General features: G+C 32.3%; 4 protein-coding genes across 4 annotated transcripts; 2 read left to right on the forward strand and 2 right to left on the reverse strand.

The window, feature by feature from the left end:
• Positions 1 to 3,770: 3,770 nt before the first annotated feature.
• Positions 3,771 to 5,524, reverse strand: HELRODRAFT_194929 (hypothetical protein; the record flags this gene model as incomplete). Its single annotated transcript, XM_009013230.1, has 6 exons — positions 3,771 to 4,027; positions 4,298 to 4,345; positions 4,745 to 4,840; positions 4,934 to 5,017; positions 5,156 to 5,269; positions 5,384 to 5,524. The coding sequence occupies 6 exons, from the start codon at positions 5,522 to 5,524 to the stop codon at positions 3,986 to 3,988; spliced, it is 525 nt and encodes a 174-aa protein (XP_009011478.1). The 3' UTR covers positions 3,771 to 3,985.
• A 1,843-nt stretch (positions 5,525 to 7,367) lies between these two features.
• On the reverse strand, positions 7,368 to 11,744 carry HELRODRAFT_194930 (hypothetical protein; the record flags this gene model as incomplete). The annotated part of the gene is made up of 9 exons (XM_009013231.1): positions 7,368 to 7,538; positions 7,691 to 8,593; positions 8,917 to 9,038; positions 9,191 to 9,277; positions 9,509 to 9,677; positions 10,001 to 10,274; positions 10,369 to 10,478; positions 10,977 to 11,121; positions 11,698 to 11,744. 8 exons carry the CDS (start codon positions 11,742 to 11,744, stop codon positions 8,144 to 8,146), a joined length of 1,404 nt encoding a protein of 467 aa, XP_009011479.1. The 3' UTR covers positions 7,368 to 7,538; positions 7,691 to 8,143.
• A 287-nt stretch (positions 11,745 to 12,031) lies between these two features.
• HELRODRAFT_183640 (hypothetical protein) lies at positions 12,032 to 16,046 on the forward strand (the record flags this gene model as incomplete). Its single annotated transcript, XM_009013232.1, has 6 exons — positions 12,032 to 13,178; positions 13,537 to 13,766; positions 13,869 to 13,939; positions 14,749 to 15,105; positions 15,496 to 15,700; positions 15,945 to 16,046. The coding sequence occupies 6 exons, from the start codon at positions 12,032 to 12,034 to the stop codon at positions 16,044 to 16,046; spliced, it is 2,112 nt and encodes a 703-aa protein (XP_009011480.1).
• Positions 16,047 to 17,139: 1,093 nt separating this feature from the next.
• On the forward strand, positions 17,140 to 21,601 carry HELRODRAFT_183641 (hypothetical protein; the record flags this gene model as incomplete). Its single annotated transcript, XM_009013233.1, has 11 exons — positions 17,140 to 17,209; positions 17,324 to 17,423; positions 17,740 to 17,809; positions 17,999 to 18,043; positions 18,398 to 18,399; positions 19,030 to 19,189; positions 19,604 to 19,665; positions 19,912 to 20,018; positions 20,265 to 20,351; positions 20,850 to 20,968; positions 21,167 to 21,601. The coding sequence occupies 11 exons, from the start codon at positions 17,140 to 17,142 to the stop codon at positions 21,599 to 21,601; spliced, it is 1,257 nt and encodes a 418-aa protein (XP_009011481.1).
• Positions 21,602 to 22,618: the final 1,017 nt, after the last annotated feature.

Below are 22,618 nucleotides of genomic sequence, written 5' to 3' on the forward strand. Positions count from 1 at the left end.
TGGTTGGGGCACGAAATGATATGGATGATTGTTATAATTATTATTATTGTTAATAATTTATTTATTTATTTATTATTATTTTTAAAAAAGTGACCTAACAAATTATTTGAGAAATTTCCATTTTTGAATTTTATTCAAATAAAATAGATTATATAGATTTATATATAGTTATGTAGAGTTATTGATTATATATAGTTATATAGTGTTATATACGGTTATATAGATCTACATCTATATATAGTTATGTAGAGTTATTGATTATATATAGTTATATAGTGTTATATACGGTTATATAGATCTATATATAGTTATGTAGAGTTATAGATTATATATAGTTATATAGTGTTATATACGGTTATATAGATCTATATAGTTATGTAGTTATAGATTATATATAGTTTTATTGTGTTAAATAAGGTTGTTAATAAGTATATATATAATATATATATATATATATATGGATGTGTATATATAGTCATATAGATTTGTATAGGATTACATATTATTATATAGTGTTATATACGGTTATATGGATTTATATATAGTTATGTAGAGTTATTGATTATATAGTTATACGTACAGCCTGGAATAAATGGCATCTCCTTGCCTCTATATTGATGCGGCGTGACATCCCACTCCCCACTACCACTACGATCAAGACTTTATAAATCTGTGATACGTCCGGTGTTGTTATATGGTGCAGAAACATGGTCAATGACAACCAAACTGGAACAACAACTTCAACGAATCGACATGAAAATGCTCCGATGGATGAAACGAATTAATCTGAAGGACCACATCGAATCTACCGTAATCCTGCGTCGTGCTGGTTTAGATGATATAAAGGACGAATGCCGGCAACACCGTCAGCGGTGGTTTGGTCATGTCAAACGAAGTGGAAACAGTGCCATAACTTCTCTTGCAGATGTTGAAGTACTTGGCACACGTCCCTAAGGCCGTCCAAAGAAGTCCTGGTCGCAAACAATCGAGCAAGACATGAAAGATCTAAATTTAAATGAAATGAATACAACTGATCGTCTAATTCGGCGCAAAAAGTTGATGGCAAAGAAAATAACGTCCTACCTCGGGAAACTGGGTCTCTGGACGCTAAACGAAGATTGATTGATTCAAATAAAAACCAAAAACAAAAAAAAACAAAGTTTTTTAAACTAATGTTTAAAAGTAAAACTAAACTGAAACGAAACCAACATAATGAGATAATACGTAATAGTAATAATAATAATTTTAAAGTCTGATTGAGTATTAATTTGATTATAAATGAATATCATCATAAATAATAAGATAGATACACCATAAGATAGATACATCATAAGGTAGATACACATATGTATTTCAATAATATCATCGTATATCCTTTAAGATCATTTTGATAGGAAGTCAATTTTTACATTTTAACCATTACAAACAGGAAAAAATGTTCAATATATATATATATATATATATATAGATATATATATTATATATATAGATTGATAGATAGGTAGATGGAAGGATGGATTGATAGATAGATGGATAGATAGTTGAATGGATAGATAGATTGACAGAAAGATGAATTGACAGATAAATGGATGGATGGATAAAAAGGTATATATATATATATATACCTATATATATATATATATATATATATTTCAAAAATTCAACACTACTTTCAACATTGTTTTTAATTAAAAAGAAATATAAAAAAGTTGAACAATGTTGAAAGTAGTGTTGAATTTTTGAAATGTTACGTTAACAACCGTCTGTTACCAAAATATATATATATATAAATATATATATATATATATATATATATATATATATATATAGTGTATAAACTGGTTACAATCATATAATAGTATATATACTATAACATAATAATTATTGTAATAATAATAATTATTAATACCTTATACAAAAAAAACTTGTTTCTTACGCATAAGGTTTGAAAAAAGTATTTCAATACAATGTATCTATTTGATCCAAACAAATTTATACGTATTTACACTTAGAAACGTATGTAGATAAACATAGATACTAAAACAAATACATACATACATACGTGTACATACATACATACATACAAACAGACAGACATACAAATAAACATGTTTATACGGAAAAAAAAGATATAAGTTTATAATTTAGATGATAAATAACAAACATGGAAAGATGAAATTCAATGTGTTAATTAACCGAATACTGATTTATTATAGATGGATGGATAGATAGATAGATAGAGGGATAGATAGATAGACAGACAGATATATGGACAAATAGACAAAGAGAAAGAAAAGACATTTTTTTATAGAGATTGTCTAAAAAACCATGAATATCAATTGAAATGAATTTTAAACGGACACACCCTCCAATCGTAAATACGCTAAACACCAAACTTATAATAACAGCTGTAAGAGAAAAATCACTATACATAGCATGGCTCGTCTTGCGTTTGAAGCAGGTTTCCGATACCTTTTTTAAGCCATATTTTACATCCTGATTGATTGATTGATTGATTGACTGATTCAGTCGTCTGTCTGAATATGGCTATGAATATGGCTTATTGGTATGAATAAGTTGCCATGTATGTGGGTAGAGTTAGGGTGCCATGTATGTGGGTAGGGTTAGGGTTACATAGATTAAAGCTGAACCCGGATATGATTATTACTTCCCTATAGTTCTAATCAATTATGGGTTCATATGTACATAATGATGAATTCTCAATACAACTAATGAAAATTTATTGACAGTTGTTTGTTTGGTGATAATAAATCTAGAAATCTATAACTAAACACAGACACACAAACACGTACACACGCACACACACTATATACATATATGCATTTATGTAAACACGTATGTATAATATGACTGTGTGTGTGTGTAAATAAAAATATACAAAGCACTATTTTTTAGAGGCGATATCTGCCTTAAAATTTACATATTTACCAAAGTTTAACAATAACAAATCAACAACACCAATAACAAATTATTATTATTATTACTGTTATAATTACTAACAATAACGCAACTACAACTATTATGCATGTGTGTGTGTGTGTGTGTGTGTGTGTGTGATTGTTTACATAACCGACACAAGGTAAACATTTAAACATTCATTTGCATTCCCAGTACTATTACTATTATTGTTGTTGTTCATCATCATCATTACCGTAACTACAAATCATACATATATACACACAAACACGACACACACACGCACACAAACATTATTTTAAAGTTCATTCATTTCATTTTTCATTCATTTAACGTTCCTTTTCTTCTTTCAATCAATACTCATTCATTCTCCCATTTGTTCAGTCAGTCATTCAATTAGCCATTATTTATACATGTCAACATAACATGAATAATACTTTTAGAAAAATTACATAGACGAAAACACACAGACACACACACAAAGGCAAACACACATACACGCAAACATAAATATATACAAACGTACATAAACACACACACAGTAATGCTAAAAAAATTATGATCTCCAAATGAAGAAAAGCGAAATTATTATGAATAAAAAAGTAATATTACTAATACAATCCTCTCTCTGGTGCGTGTGTGCGTGCGTGCGTGTGTGTGCGTGTGTTCTTTGTCATGTGGACAGGTAAACCAAAAATTAGTAACAATGCACCAACACTAGAAGAATAGTGATACATACTTGAATAATTGAAATGAAAAAATAGTTTATATACACACACGTTGTTAAGAGAGAGGGAGAGAGAGAGAGAGAGAGAGGGAGAGAGAAAGAATACTCTGTGTGAGTCTGATCACATTACATCTGGAAGGCAGCCAAAGTAAAGAAGATGGTGTGAAATTTTCAGTTTTAATTGTCTCAGTTCTTCATGTTATTACTACCGCTATCATTATTACTATTTATATACTATTTATATTATTGTTATTTATTATTATTATTTATTTATTATTATTATTATAATTCTTTCTCTCAAGTCTGCTTCAGAGCGAATTCTCAGAGGGCATTTATCTTCTCTAAGAGATCTTCAATGAATAACTGTGGTGGGGAGAATAATAATAATAATAAATAACAATAATAATAATAATTATAACAATAATAATAGTTGTGTTCGCCTGATTCACCTGTTAGTCACATGTGTGTGCTTACATGTGTATGTGAATATGTAAAGCGTATTCATTTCATACACAATGAGTAAGTTCGTGGTTGTGTGTGTGTGTGTTTGTGTGTGAATGTGTTTCATTGATACCTGAGACACACACGCACGCACACACATACACGTTTACACACACACACACAGATGCTTACATTAACTTTGTTGTCGTTGCATTTCACACCGACGCAACTGAGTTTTTCCTGTTAATGTCAGTAAGATATCATTCAATGCTATTATATCCATTACATCACATCAGTAATAATAATTTTAACAACAATAATAAAATGCCATTATTATTATTATTATTAAAGTTATTATGCTTTTTATTCTGCAATGTTTATTTAGCGAATCCCTTGCCAATCAAAGCAGAGCATTATTTGATAGATAACAACTATGTATAAACACACACACACACACATTTATATATATATAAAGTCACAAACACACACATATATACAGTCACACACAAGCACACACACATACACACACACTCAAACATAAACCCATATAGCAGTCCACTGTTTTTATATGCATACTTCTTTAAAACGTAATTAACATCATCGTCATCACCATCAACAAAACTTACTGCCACCCCTCACCTTTACAAAGTCATATCTCTCCCTCTCGTCCTCGAGGTCGATTATCTCGTCAAGGTCAAGGTCAAGGTCACCGTCGTAACTGTCGGCTGCATTCTGCTAAATGGTGAAAATAAAGACAATGATGATGGTGATGTGGATACTGATGGCGATGTAACTGATACTGGGCAGCTTTGTGGCAGAGCGTCTGACTTCTACATTGCACTGACCGGGTTTGAATGCGAAGAAATTTCCTCTACCAACTATGTGCAGTGCACATATAATGCACTGTTTTTTCTGAAGTCATTATCCCCGCATCATCATCATCATCATCATCATCATCTACTCACAAATCATCATTATCATCACCATTATACAAGCATCATCATCATCATCATTACCCCCACATCCGCCTCCTCCCCACCATCCACTCACCGATCCACAGATCATCTTCAGCTGTTCATCCATCCAATCCTCCACAGCCAACCTCTTCCTAATCAGTCCCATCTGGTGTTTAGGATACTTGGCGGTCAGAAACCTTGTGGCCTCCTTAACGACGGGTAACTCATCTCCAGTTGGTGAAGTTGCCGGCGAAAATTCGACGTGACCTAGATTGTGCTGGTGGTGGTGATAGTTGTTGTTGTCTTCGTCGTTGTGACCTACTTTCGGACTGGTTGAAGTCACTTGGCTGCCGTCGTCGTTATTGTTGTTGAGGTCATTTTCGTTGTTAGTGTCGTGAGTCTTGTTGTTGGTGACGTCATTTTCTTTGTTGTTGAGGTTTGTTGTGGTTTTTGTTGATGACATGGTTTATACAATGACCACTGACTGACTGACAACGCATGTAATTTTGAAACAATTGAATAAAATTCAGTCGACAGCAAATAAATAAATAAATATATATAAAAAAAACAAATGAACACACATGCACAAATACACACACACAGACACACTCTCTCTACATGTGTGTGTGTGTGTGTTGTGTGTGTGTGTAGATTACATTTTAGAGATAAGAAAAGTGATAGCAGTTTTTGAGAGAAAAAATTAAAAATTAAATATTTGATGTCTTATCTTCTGCTATTGTTAGGCACTATCTACAACAAACATACATAAAAAAACCTACATACATACATACACACACACACACAAACACACACACACACAGCTTAACACTTGTTGTTCTTACCATTTTTATAATTACTTACAAATTTGCTATACAGTTATCTGAACTTATCTAGTTTTTACTTGCAACCTGGATATCATCATAATCATCATCATCATGTGTACAAACATACACACAAACATTAAAAATAGAAACAAACAGATAACCAATCAACAACATAATACACATATCCATATATATAGACAAAAACCAACACACAGACACAAACACACACACACACGCAACCATAAATCAAACACACACACACAAACAATCCCCACAAAAAACACTGTTGTTATATAATTGACAGCACCTTCACTACTATACATTATTTATAACAGCACATAAAACCCATTCATTGTTTGAATTGTGATGTTGTGTGGTTGTGCTAAACCAGTCAAAAGTAATTATAATTACTGAAAATAATTATCATCAATAACTAAAATAATAATAATAATTAATATTAATTACATTATTATTATTGTTTAGTTTAGAGAGTGGCTTGTCTTTCTTATCTATTTGATTATTCACAAAGGAGGGTCATTATGTATATAGAATTATAGATTATATATGAAAGAAGTCTATGTTTAATTATAATAAACATTTTTATAGTGAAATGGAAACCCAACAAAAATTATCACGAAACAATCATGATAATTTTTAAAATTTAAATTAAATAAAAATGAAGTTGGTAGCCGGAAATGCTTAACTAACAACACTAAAGTTCAAGATAACCCACATTAATTTTCAGAAAATATAATAAATGTTTTAAAAAATTATAACAATATAATAATAATATAATAAAAGTTTTAGAGATTAATAATAAACAAGATAAAATGTTTACCTTGTTTTTTTATTTAGGAAAAAAATGGCATTCAATCTCTAATAATAAAAATAACCTCTAATGTAGCAGGTCCCACGATTTTTAAATTTTTTTTGTAAATGACAAATTGTCAAATTCCTTTACTATTTTTAGTACTTTTTAATAAAAAACGACAAAATTATTTAAAAAATAGATTTATTTTTTATACCATATAAAAATAAAATTAACTTGATAAAAAATTAATTTAAAATTGAAATAATCGGACGAGAAATAGAATAAAAACTTTTTTTAGGCAAAAAAATGCTCCGTGCTCGACGTACGTTAGCTTTGAGACGTAGAAATAACAACTTGAATTCACTTTTAACCGTTAAATTGATGCACAGCTATATCTGTTGGACAGAATTTAAAGAATTATTAAATTTATAAATAAATACTAGTTGGATATTAGCTAAATAGGATAAAATACGTGAAAATAACTTTTTTATATATAAGGCTAGTTATAAATGTACAGTTTGAAAAAGTTTCGAAGTTTTTACAGACATATTTTTATTGTTATTCAACAAGTAAAGTTGGTTTTAGATTATTTCAATAAAACTATTGAGATTGAAAAAGTTTAGTTAATTTTAGTGTAAAATTTTATATTGACAAATATCAAAAAAGAGTTAATACTTTTATTAAAAATATAAAAATAAAAGAATGTAGATAGTGATCTAAGACTATATACATAATATACAGTTAGTAAGTTATAAAAAAGCATTTATCTCGATAATTCATTCATTCATTCATTCATTCATTCATTCATTCATTCATTCATTCCATTTATTGATTCTTCCATTCACTATTTAATAATTGTACAAATTAGTGAAACACAAACACATACTCATACACTTAAGTACCTATACGTACGTACACACGTGTAAATGTTGGAAACAAACACAAATATACAAATAAATATATAAATATTTAACATTTAACATAATAACATTATATATATATATATAAATATTTAAATTTACATAAAAAATAGGTATAAAATACCATTTTAAAAGTATTTAAAGAATATACATCAATATATACAACAAATTCTTTAGTATGAATGGAGACCACAACATCATAGGAATGATAAAACGCAGATAAATTTATCAATACATGATAAAAATGGATCTATATAAATGTGTGTCTTCTCTGAAGACATTATTAAAAAGTAGAAATAAACTGAATATTCATATAAACAAGTTTAAAAATAATTTTAAATAAACCTCTACAATCATCATCAACGTCACCCTCAACCAACATCGTAATAATCATCATCACCATCATCATCATCATCATCATCGTCATCAAACCATCATCATAATAATCATCATTATCACCATCACACCATCGTCATAATAATCATCATTATCATCATCCCACCACCATCAACACACCACCATCATCATCATTTACAAACTGATGTAACGACAATCAGTGATATGACACTGAGCAGAAGAAAGCTCGATCTATCAATGATTGAAGCTAATCTCTTGTAATCATCGTCACGACGATCGTGATGATTAGAGCTTTTAATCAAATGATTAAGCAAATGATTAAGAGTCCTCGATAGTGAGAGTAGTCTCTTAGCAACAACCGTCAGCTCTTCTCCATTTTTAATTGATACCCCGTTAATTTCGTTAAATTCAAATAAATTACCATTATTATTATTGTTATTGCTGTTATTGTTGTTATTATTATTGTTGTTGTTGTTGTTGTTGTTAGTGTAATCATAATCATCTTCGTTGTTGAAGAGCGTGTGGCGGAAACCACGTGACGACGACCACGATGACGTCATGCTGGAATCAACCGTGGCACCACAGCAGCTAATGATTCTCATGAGCTTATTGAAGAAAACCTGATAATAAAAAATAAAATAATAATAATAATTATTATTATTATTTATTTATCATTATTATTATTATTACCATCATCATCAATAACATTATCAGAACCACCCTCTTCTACACTTTTTTCACCATAACGAACGAACATATTTTGTACGTTGGAACAGGCGGTATTCGAAGCAGATCATCGCGCAATAACAAAGCGAGACATGACGTCTCTAACGACTGAGCTAACTCGCCAGTCAATGATAATAACAAAAATAATAAAACCAGAAATTTTAATTATCAAAACAGTTAATTCGGGAATAACGAAATTAAAGAACAAATGGCGAACCATTTTGACGACAGATGGCAGTTCAGTCCGATTGCTGCAGCTTCTCATGGATATGACGTGAGTGATACATGAGACGATGAAGACGACGAAGATGGTGACCAGCTCGTATACAAGAATTGACACTGTGTGAAGGAGTTAGTTTTGAAAATTAAAGTTCAACTTTAATCACTCAGTCAATTTCAAGTCAAGGCCTCATACACATTCACCAACGAGGGATCTAGGTACTAGCTAGAGATCTCTTTCTAATGGAACATCAAGAAATATTTACACTTACTTATCTTAGGCGTCCGTCTGCTGTTTGTGGGGACGACCCTCTGAACATGCAGCATCACCAACAGCAGAGTTATCAACAGGAGCGTAGCTGCGGTCAAAATGGCATAATTTTAATAACTCTTTCAAATTTTTTCAAAAACATTTCACAGGTCTCAACATCAAACACAAAATATGAATGTATAAATAAATACCAGTGAATAACACACCTTACATTTATGGGCGGTGATCTCCTTGCATTCGAACCCAGTAATAACTGCGACAATAGTGCCAGGCAGCATAACCACAACACAACAGCATTCCGTACTATACAACAACTAACCGACAACAAATCTGTATCCACTTTTATGCGCGGGCAGTAACAGCAACAAGAGGATCAGCAGACCGACAACGGCAACGGGGTAGACATAGGCGTATGTGTACACCGTCGGATTCCTCTTCAGGACTATCTCGTACTCCACCATTAGATTTTTCTCCATGTGAGAGGCCAGCTGGAGAGATGGGTTTGGCAGGTGACAACCAATTAATTATTAGTAAACAAGTAAAGAAAAGAAAAGTAGACAAAGTGGGACTATGGGGCTAACCAACCCCCAACCAGGTAAAAATTAGTTAGGGTTGAGGTTGAATGTAGCAACGAGCAGCTATTGGTTAATTTCCGCCACTGGAGTAATTTGTTGAAAAGTCTGCGTTTCTCAAAAGTGCATGAAGAAGGATGAAAATCCGAATAACCAACCAATCATCCAACCAACCATCCAACCAACCAACCAGTCAACCAACCGACAAACCAACCAACCATAAGCCTCAAATCAAGAACATTCCATCCGAGATGCTGATCCATAAACTGCAGCTGCCCATCAAAAATCTTATCCCTACTTCCTTTGCCCACCTCTTCAAACTTCATCTCCACCTTCGGAGACTGGTTGACGATCATGATCAGAAACTTTTGAGTGTCGTACGGGAAGTAGCTGTAGTCGACGCTGGTTTCGACGTGTAGACGGATTCTGTGCGGCCACGTCACGTGGCCGGTGTGGTTGATTGACAGGAGAGAATTTATTTGGGGGTCGGAAGTAGTTAGGGAAGATCCGGCGCTGGTTGTCGCGTCATTTTTATAATAAAATAGTTAAAATATATAATAAATAAATATAATAATAAATAATAATCGTAATAAAATACATAAAATACTTATTGATAGCAGCTAGCTTGGGCTTCCAAACGTTGTCAACCACCACCTCGACCACCTGAATGCTGCCATACAAATCGGGAGACCATTGAAGGTAGGAATCTTGCCACACCTTTGTGGAGGAATTATCATTATTATTAATATTATTATTATTATATTATTACTACTACTACTACTACTACTACTACTACTACTACTACTACTACTACTACTACTACTACTACTACTACTACTACTACTACTATTACTACTACTAATATTGTTGTTATTATTAACATTATTAGTTGTCTTTGAGGTATTTACACACACAAACACACTCACACACACACACACACAAGCACACACACACATACGCACGCACACACACACACAAAATAACTAATAATAACTAATAATAAAATAACCAACCAACCAACACAAACTGCAGATCAACAGTCAGTACGTGGTTCTGATCAATCTAGTTGCAGGCAAATATGGTAAATAATTTTATTGTAATGAATGAAAAAAAATCTACACACACACGCACCCACACACACACACCACACACACACACACAAACACACACATAGAAAATGAGAGAGAGAGAGAGAGAAATATGGAACTTACTAACATCAATGAATTTGATGAGCGTTGGTTCCCAGTAAACGTTTAAGGTTTCATTATGGTTCTTGGTAGGCCTCACGTTGACATTGTAGTCTTCAGCCAAACATTCTACTAATCTTCTTTCGAAAGAATGGTTGATGTTGTTGTTGCTGCTGTTGTTATTGTTGTTGTTGTTACTGTCATGTGATGATGTACATAATCCATTTGATTGAAGAACTGTAGTCACAAAATTAAAATAATAGACAGTTTAATAAGTCATTAAAAAATGGTTGTCTTGAAACATCTCTTCAAGTGATTTTAACAAGAAAATGTTTTATGATGTATGATAGTAAGAATACATGATGTGAAGTCAAAGAGCAATAGTTGGTTTAATTTGAATTTTTATCTAGTTTATAATCAATTTTATTATAATAATATAGTTTCAGATAAAAATAAATATATTGTAATGAAATTAATAAAGAATTTAAAAACAAAAATCAGTTACAATTAAGATAATGAAATAAGACTTCATTTTATAAATCAATCAATGTTATGCAAATTAGCATTAACATTAAGACTTACATAATAATTAATTAATTATTAAAGATTAAAAAACTATTCAACTTTTTAGCTAATAAAAATACACAAAACTTAAACTATTTGATATGAAATTATCAACGAGTAAATCAAATTTATTTTAATAAAACATTTAAAATAGATTCTAACCAGAAAATGATAAGAGGGTTAACCAAATCAAGAAACTTGGAACCATGATTAAGGAAGGTAAGTTGACCATTTTCATTTTTGACTGCTTTGACATCCACGTTACACCTGTATTAGATAAATTATCCAATAAGGTAATAATATTCAATTATTGTAAAATTGATATAATTTGAACTATAATTCATTAAAATATTATCGGATATAACTAAATTACTGCCTGAAACGTGTCTTTAAGATGTTTTTAAGAGCATATTTTATTGTTATAAACTTCGATTCACATTTAGTTTTTAAACACATGTTTTTGTACTTCAGTTTACTTTTCAGATTTTGTTCGCTAATTTTTAAGTTTTAAAAGCGATCATGTTGAGGTTGAATAGAAGTATTTTACCGTATTTTAGAAAAATTAGTGTAAATCAGTTAGTGTTTCAGAGATGTGTACACGTCGGAGAAAAAGCGTCACCTCTAATTTACAAAGATATTTTTGATGATCCTAATTACCAAAACAGATTTGTTAATCCTAGCATGGAATTAAAAAATGTCGAAAAATTGGACTCGCCATCTCAAATCAAAGACTTCAAAAACGATGTTCTAATACACAGACTGATACTTAATTCATCCAAAAATAAATTAGAAAATAATTCAAGTTTAGTTAGGGAATGTTTCTCAAGGCTGCCGTCACTTAACAATGTCGAGTTGTTCCTCTGTGCAGATGCCCTCTACCGAACCAACAATCATTTTGAAGGGTTCATGAAGTTATTATGCAAGATATTGCCGAACCAGTGGTTGAATTTCATCAGGACCAAAGAAGATTTAATGCTTTTAATTTACTTCTTAACAAAAACAAGATTCTCTTTAAATTCATTTTTAACTGATGAGATTGAAACGTTCACAAAATTGAACATAAATCATTTCAACTTCCGAGAAATTGGCTACATCTGCCATTTATTTTTTTCAAAAAATGTTCGAATAAGAAATTTTGAGACACTTGAAGCCCTAAAAGAGTTCTCCCTTTCAAACAGCAGCTGCCCTGATTTCAAATTTTCAGATTTGAACAACCTATTGAAGGTTTTGAGACATGCCAACCACCTGAACATTCAGTACTTTAATCAGATGGCGAACATCATCACGAACAAACTTCCTACTGAAAAGTCGACCCTTGTGCACCTATCCAACATCATCTTCACCTATGCCTCACTGAGGATCAAACATGAACACCTAAACCAGGCCATTTTGAAAGAGTTTTGTAATCGTCTAACCAACACTCCAGAAAACAAACTGAGACTGAAGGATATAAGCCGAATTGTTTGGTCTTTGTCAGTTTTCTATGAGAAACCACCTACAATTTTGTTATCGAGTCTGTTGAGTTGTTTAAGGTCAGACCCAAAATTGGCCTTCCATTATCCTGAAATTTTTGTTGAGGCTCTCGTGTCATTGGTCACTTTGGAGGTGTACCCCATCGATTTGTTGAGAATTGTTCTCTGTCATGAGTATGTTGAGTTCAAGAAAGGTGTGTTTATCTGATATTGTTTGTTTGTAGAGTTTGTGTGTTTGCGTTTGTTTGTTTGTGTATATGTGTTTGTTTATATGTGTGTGTGTGTATGTTCGTTTATGTGTGTGTGTGTGTTGTATGTTGAGTTCAAAAAAGGTGTGTGGTGTGTTATTTGACATTGTTTGGGGAGTGTTTGTGTGTTTGCGTTTGTGTGTGTTTGTGTGGGTGTTTGTGTGTGTGTGTGTGTGTGCGTGTATGTGTGTATTGTACGTTATTTTTTGCTCGTTGATTGGAATGTTTAATGTCAGAAATGGCTGCACTAAAATATCATTCCCAATTTCACCAACCACTCCTTAGTTATTTTTTCATTTGTCAGATTGTAAACTAGAGCAACAATATCAACTCTCTTTACTCAAAACTGCCACTATGATTTATCTGGAGTCTCGGAACACTACTACAGCTGTGGAAACTGTTACAGCTGCTGCTTCTACAGCTGATGCTAGAGCCACTAATAAAAGTGCCACTGCTTTTACGGTACCTACTTCTTCTACTACAGCTTCTACAACTACTACGGGTGATGATGAGGATCTCAAATCGTTTAATAAGGTTTGTTAAATAATAATTAATATAATAATAATAATTAATATTATATTCATTATAATTTAATTTTTAAAATTTAAATTTTATTACGCCACATTATATTTCTAGGCCCTTGAACAACTTGACCTCCAACAAAAGACTGGACTTTCCGGAAATTTGACCTATGAACTTTTAACCAGGTCATGATGATGATGATGATGATGATGACGACGATGACGATGGTGATGACGATGATGAGAATGATTATGACAATATTATTTGACGTTGATTTCTTTTAATTTAAAGTTTAATTTAATTCCGAAACATTCAGAAAAGGCTTGGTGGAATTTGTCCAAACCTTGAGTGACATTTTCAAAAGTTCCTCATCATTATCAACATCTTCGTCATCACCATCGTCATCGTCGTCATCACCATCATCATCACCATCATCACCATCATCATCACCATCATCACCATCGTCATCTTCGTTATCACCGTATATCAAACTGGGCTTCTTGCTTGGTTTCACTCGAATATGTGATGTACAAATCAATGTTGACATTAAGACGAGCAAGCCATTAATGAAAACGAGAGAAAAATATAATAATAATAATAATGATGATAATAATAATAATAATAATAATAACAACGATGACGATGTAGTTTTCTGTGACGTCATACAGAAAATAACGTCATCGCCATCATGGTTACCGTCATCATCATCATCGTCATATTTAACATCGGGGCCACCACCATCATCATCGTCATATTTAACATCGGGGCCACCACCATCATCGTCGTCATCATCATCATCATCACCAATGAGATCATCATCATCATCTAAATCGGCAAGTATATACAGACAGTTGCTGGACTGTAAAAGTTCTCATGGAAAATCTTCGAAAGATTTTGGTGAAAATTTGTCATCGTTATCGTCATCATCACAATCATCACCACCATCAACGTCATCATCATTATCATCATCATCGTTATCATCATCATCTCAAAGTATTTTTAGCCAGTTACTCAATGAAGTTAAAAACTTTGAGAACATCAACAACAACAACATCAACAACAACAACATCAACAACAACATCAACAACAACAACAACAACATCAACATCAACAACAACATCAACAACAACAACAACATCAACAACATCAACAACAACATCAACAACAACATCAACAACCACAACATCAACATCAGCAACAACATCAACATCAGCAACAACATCAACAACATCAACAACAACAACATCAACATCAGCAACAACAACAACATCAACAACAACATCCACAGCATTAAATATGAATGCATGTATGTGAAGCCTACCATAACGACAAACAACGCAACGATACGAAAGTAAGAATAATATCTATGTTTTTGACAATCAATTTTGTTATTGTTTATTCGTTCGTTCATTCATTCGTTCATTCATTCATTCATTCATTCATTCATTCATTCATTCATTCATTCATTCATTCATTCATTCATTCATTCATTCATTCATTCATTCATTCATTCATTTATTCATTCATTCATTCAATTATTCATTCATTCATTCATTTATTCACCCCTTAACTTATTCCTGCTTTCATTCGTTCGATTTAAATGTAAATTCAACACAAACGCACTCACACACACACACACACACATAAACAAGCAAAAACGATACACACAATCACATACACATACATACAAAAGCCTCACACACACAATCACACACACGCACATCATACAAACGAACGACAGAATAGTCATCAAGTTAATGGGCGCCAATCAATACTTGAAATCCACGAACAACAATAATAACAATAACAGCAACAACAACAATAATAATAACATTAATAATAGTAATAATAATAGTAGTAATAATAATAATAACGTGGCTACTCTGCTTGGTCAGCATAGGATGGAGATTGAGCTTCTCAGAAAATGTGGATATGAAGTTTTTGTGGTGAGTATCATCATCATCGTCATCATCATCATCTGTATCGTTATCATCATCATCATCTTATTATCTTGTTATCATTATCATAACCACCATCTTGATCGTCATCATCGTCATCATCTGTATCGTTATCATTATCATAACCACCATCTTGATCGTCATCATCGTCATCATCTGTATCGTTATCATTATCATAACCACCATCTTGATATCATTGTTATCGGCATCATTATCATTCCATGGCGTCTAGGTGAACCCTTCAGTTTGTCAGCATCTCACGGCGACGCCAGCTAAAGAGAGATATTCAGTAGTGGAGGGGATATTGAAGGAATTAAATGTTAACGTGTCTTAAACTGTGATTCTTAAAGAAAAAAAAACAGAATAAATAAAATAAAATGAACAAAATAAAATAAAATAAAATGAACATCGTCTGCCTGTATGCTAATTGTACATGTAGTAATTAGTATATATATATATCAAATCATTCAAATAAATCACTTTTATTCAATCAAGCGAAACAAAACAAAAAAAGCATGAATGAGTGACTCGGAGACCAAAAGAAGAAAATTAATTTTTGTAGGCTCGGCCACCCACAACTCAGAATAGCTTCTCAATGATACCACAACGAGAATAAATTAGAATATGAAATAAAATAAAATTGTCAATTGGAGAAAATGTACTAATAAAAGTTTATTAAAAATTCTCCAGTCTTTCGAATTCTTAGAGGCGTGTTTATTGTAGGCAGAGTGTATGGGACAAACAACACACACACACACACACACACAGTGATAATATAATAACCACAAACACACACTCACAGTGATAATAACCACACACGCGCATGCACGCACACACATTGTGAGAATAATCACACATATTTTTTGACCTAAATTTTTAACAGACCATCCCGTTACTTAAATGTTTATAACGTGTTAATTTGGCGTGTCGCTAGAACAGAGCACTATTACATCCCAAAATTGATACTCTTTAATTGTAACTTGTATTGTATTCTTGTAATTTTAACTTATATACTTGTAATTGTAACTTGTATTGTATTGTTGTAATTGTAATTTTTATTGTGTTCTTGTAATTCTATTGTAATGTTGTAATTGTAGCTTCTATTGTATTCTTGTAATTGTAACTTGTTTTCTTGTAATTTAACTTGTAAATTGTATTAGTTTCAAGTAATTTTACTAACTATATTATCATCAGTTGGAATATTAGTGATTTTGATTAGAACGTTGATAACATTGTTAATAATAATAGTATTATAAATTCATTTTCAATCAATCTATCATTCAATCAATCATTAAATCAATCATTCAATTAATCATTCAATCAATCAATCGAATAGTTTGTATAACGCTATTTCTGTGGTGTTTAAAAGAGCTCTTTGGTGAATTTAAAATATTAACAATAATAATACTAACGATAATAATAAGGTGATGGATGGAAAGAGCGGGCAAAATATCCGTTTCGTTTTATTCGTTTCTTTAGTTATGTTTCTCGAAACAGGTTGGTGGATCATTTATTTTGTCATTCTTTCGTTCGTTTGTCCATTCATTGGTTCATTCATTAGTTCATTCATTCATTCATTCATTTTTATGAAAACATTGCAAAATTTTTAAGTTCTCTGCCAGCGTTGCACCGAAAAGAATGCGGAATACGCTCCAGAGGCCATAGAAGAATTGTACAAATACCTCTTCGCTAATTATGGTATCTATACTAGGTTGGTTTATTTTAGGTCTATGGATGGATGAATGAATGGGTGGATGGATGAGTGTATGGATGTATGAATGATTAGATGGATGGATGAATGAATGAATGACAGGCTGATAAGATTATGATTAACGCATAAATAAACACTTATAATAGTTTGTAAAAAAAAGACAGTTGCAATAAACATAATAGACCACAAATATAAAAATTATTAAAATAATAATAATAGTTATGTAATAATAATAATAATAACAATATCAATGATAATAATAAAAATGAACTATAATTAATAATAATGATAAATAATTTCTTAAAATGTTTTCAAGATCGGTCTTGAATGGAGACGATTCGGTGAACGTTGAAGTCAAATTCCAGCATGTGATCGTCTCTGAGACTGTTTGTCATTCTTTTTCTTCTTCTCCTTCTTCTTCCTCTTCTCTTTCGTCTTCTTCTTCTTCTTCTTCTTCTTCTCCTTCTTCTTCCTATTATTATTGTAATTAATTACTATTTTAATTATGCCTATTCTTCTTATGATTATAACTATAATTAATTATTATTTTTATTCTTCACATCATCATTATTCAGTTTTCGGAAGTTAAGGACGTTTTAGCCCAGGTTAACATCGTCCAAGTAAGTTTTAATAATAACAATATAATAATAATTATGAAAATAATAAATAATTATAATAAATTAATAAATAATTGTGACGATAATAATTTATTTTTTTGCCATTTCGTCCAAGTTAATTTTAATAATAATAATGATGAAGATAATAAATAATTATAATAAATAAAGAAATAATTATAACAACAATAATTATTTTTTCGTCCAAGTTAGTTTTAATAATAATGATAATAATGATGAAGATAATAAATAATTATAATAAATAAATAATAATATAATAATAATGATAAAAATAATAAATAATTATAATAAATAAATAAATAATTATAATATTGATAATTTATTTTTTCGCCACTTAAGAGGTGGACCGACCCGCAACTGACATGGGACCCTACTAAGTTTGACGGAATAAATACAATCGACTTGCCAATGAGAAAGATTTGGACACCGGAGCTGATCAATTATAATTTGTTATAATAATAATAATTATAATTTGTTATAATAATTATAATATAATTATTATTTGATTAGATGGTTGGTTGGTTGGTTGGATGGTTGGTCGGTCGGTTGGTTGGTTGGTTGGTTGGTTGGTTGGTTGGTCGGTTGGTCGGTTGGTTGGTTGGATGGTTGACTGGTTGGTTGGTTGACTGGTTGGTTGGTTGACTGGTTGACTGGTTGGTTGGTTGATCACCGTTACTATATCAACGATCAAATCCTTACTTATGATAATCTCCCAGTAACGATGAGGAATTGCGGAGCCTAAAGGTCAAGGTGACAAATGATGGGCGGGTTACTTGGACCCCGCAGCTTGCCATGTTGCTCTTCTGTTACTCCAATTATTGGTTGGAAACATCAGCATGGTTGCTTCGCTACCATCATCACAATCACCACCACCATCATCGTCATCATCACAATCACTCCCTCACCACCACCATCATCATCATCACCCTCACCACAATCACCTCCCCACCACCACCACCCATCGCCATCAGGTCTTTCCCGTACGACAGACAGTACTGTTGGATATACTTCTCGAACATCTTCCAGAATGTAAACTTCACCGTCGTTGGGGCCAACGAGCCACTCGGCTCCGAGCGCTGCGTCTCTACACATGATCAGTGGCAAGTCATCAGATGCACCTCGTTCTCAGAAGTTTTTATACTCTGTGTCATCTTCATCATCACCATCATCATTCTCATCATCATCTTTTATACTCTGTGTCATCTTCATTGTCGTCGTCGTCATCATTATAAACATCTTCCTCATTGCTATACATCATCTTCATCATCGTCGTCGTCATCATCATTTTCATCATCTTCATCATCATCAAATTTTTGAAGGTCGATGTTTATATTTGCGTCTTCGTCCGCCAAACGTTTTGTTTATGTTTTGGGGTAAATGTTTGCATATGTTTATCGTCATCGTCGTCGTCATCATCATCACTTACGATAGTAGTAATGATGACGATGATGATTGTGATGTTGATGATGACGATGGTTGTGATGATGATGGTGATGATGAGTTAGTCGATTGAAAAATTTTCGTTTGGGTAAAAAAAATTCAAAGGTGAGAAATAATTCGATCACGGGGTTCAGGTTGATATCTCTGATCATTTCTATGCAAAGAAGGTCATTCATTCATTTTTTATATCTTTTACTCATTCACTTTCTCACTCACTCACTCATTCACTCACTCTCTCACTCACTAACTCACTCTCCTCTTCACCCATTCACTCAAAATTACCTTAATTGACCACAGTTTGATTTTCATAAAACAAATTACTAGTCTGGCATATCTTTGTAATCGAACTCAGTAACCGCGCCAGTAGTAACAGCCTCTTTAACCACTAAACTATCAACTCCATACCACTATAGATCTATTTACTACGTATTCCTCCTGATAGTCCCAGCCATCATCGTCGTCTTCCTCTTACTCGTCATCTTCTTGATCCCGCACTGCAGCAATCAGAGGTTCTCTTACGGTTAGAAGCTGATTTAACTATCTTACAATAACCTTAAACTAACTATCTTGCCCTTATATTCGTAATAAACTAATTAATATCACATTTAATTGATTGATTAATTAACCAATCAATTAATGAGTAAATTATTAATTGATTGATAAATTAATTAATCAATTAATGAGTCAACTATTAAACCAAAAATCCGATTATTTCGAAATATTATACTAAATTAATAATACTAATAAATTTAATTAATTGATTAAGTGGGTGGGATGTTATTTGTGCTGCTGCTGCTGAATTACGTGGAGCAAGAGTTCATTCCAACGGGTTTCGGCGATACTCCAAGAATCGGTCAGTAAGTCTGGTAAAGGGCTTGCCTTCTACGTTGCAGGAACCGGCTTCGAACGCAAGGAAATCCTAGCCTATCATACGCCTATATCAGATGAAATGTTTTGTATAAGTTTTGTGGCTTGTTATGGCATATGGTTGCTATAAATTACCATTATAATTACTAATTAAAAATTAATATAACTGCGACTACTTCTACGGCTACTACTACTACTGCTGCCGCTGCTGCTACTACCACTGCTGCTGCTACTACTACTTCTACGGCTACTACTACTACTGCTGCCGCTGCTGCTACTACCACTGCTGCTACTACTACTACTACTACTACTACTACTTCTACGGCTACTACTACTACTACTGCCGCTGCTGATACTACTACTACTACTACTACTACTTCTACGGCTACTACTACTATTACTGCCGCTGCTGCTACTACCACTGCTGCCACTACTACTACTACTACTACTACTACTACTACTACTACTACTACTACTGCCACAGTTTCATATACGTTGTACGCTCTCATCCTCCTGTCAGCCATCACCATCCTCTCTCTCGTCACTCACTATCTCTACTTCATAGATCCAGGAGTGACTGCCGTGCCAGCGGCTGTTCAAAAAGTTGAGTGTGTGGTGTTGATGTGATGAGATGAGAACTTTTGGGGCTTTTCCAGTTTCGATTTCAACTTTTTCCGGGATTAATTTTTCATGTCTTTGTTGGGATGAAACATGAAAAGTTTTTTAATTTTGTTATTTACATAGCGGTAGTAGATATTTCTAAAGGAATGTCAACATTGATTAAAACGAAATTTCATCTAGATATTTCTCAATGGTATCGTCAAATGCATAATGGGATTGAAACCAAACGTCTATTTTTCCTTGGACTCCATCAATGCTTCGTCTGTCTATGATAAAAACTACAAGAATAGCCAGAAGAATAACCAAAATGAGGAGAGTTTTCTTGATTGGCTGATCGCTGAAGAAAATGAAAGTGAAAGTGAGGTGAGTAGAAAATTTCTCGAGGAAATCCACAAAAATCTAGACGTCATCACTTTCGGCGAAAAATCTCGTGTCCTGGATAATGAATGGAAGCAGTTATCTACAATCTTTGATCGTCTGTTGTTCTTCCTGTTCTTCGTGGACACAGTTTTGGTGACGTCATTTTTTTTCGGTCAAAATTTGCAGGACAAGGTGGAGAGGGATCAGACTGATGAGAAGATTGCGGCTGAATATTTTCATCAATTTATATCATAAATAAATCGACTTTTGACCAAAAATTATTTCGAATTTTTATCCAATTAATAATAAACTCGTTGAGTTGATGGGAGAAAGAAAAATGAATGAATGACAAGAATGAAGGAATGACAGAACAGACTAATTTTAATGACGCTAATTCAATTATTGTGTGTGTGTGTGTGAGAGAGAGAGAGAGAAAGAGAGAGAGAGAAAGAAGGTATTGATTTATAGATTTATATAATCCTTTTTTATGTTCAAAACAATGACACATAACATCCAATTAAACGAATTTTAATTAGTTTTTCGTATTAATTTTTAATTCTTTTTTCATATAAATATATATTTCTGTAATTTACAAAAGAATAATTTGAATAAAATGTATCTATTCTTGAAAAAATAATAGTTTAGTAGTTTGTTTGCTCGTTCGTTCGTTCGTTCGTTTGTTTGCAAGAAACCAAGTCAACGTTTGTTTAACCAATTCACTGAATCTTCCAAATAAAATTTTTTTCAAACATTTATTGGGTATAATAATTATTGTTGAGCATTGAAAAACATCTCCTAACAAAGCATAAAGAGGACTCGAAATTGTTAACAAATAAAAACTTTTATCCCTACATCAAACGATTTAAATTTTGCAATAAACATTTCATCTGCCCTTTGTAGAACTTACTGTCTTGTAGAGCTTACTGTCTTGTGTATGAATAATTAATGTTCTAACAAATCATTTAACCTCACATCATTCATTACAGCATTGGTAACCTAACGATGTTTAGGAACGTCTGGTGCTAATTGTTGGAACGTTAATCGAAATTATAATATTAATAGTTAATTTTGTAGAATTGTTAACTTAGGACTGTAAATTATTTCACAAAAATTTTTCCTAAAACTAAAAGATGGTTTGTTAATTGAGATAACTTTTCAACAAGCAATCAAAGCAGGCATCAACAGATTACTCAACCAACCATGGGGACAATTAACCTTACACAACTCGGAAGCCAATTTTTTCTGGATGCTGTTTGCTTCCAGCGACTGCTT

The sequence above is a fragment of the Helobdella robusta genome (assembly GCF_000326865.2).
Source record: "Helobdella robusta unplaced genomic scaffold HELROscaffold_113, whole genome shotgun sequence".
NCBI classification, from domain to species: Eukaryota; Metazoa; Annelida; class Clitellata; order Rhynchobdellida; family Glossiphoniidae; genus Helobdella; species Helobdella robusta.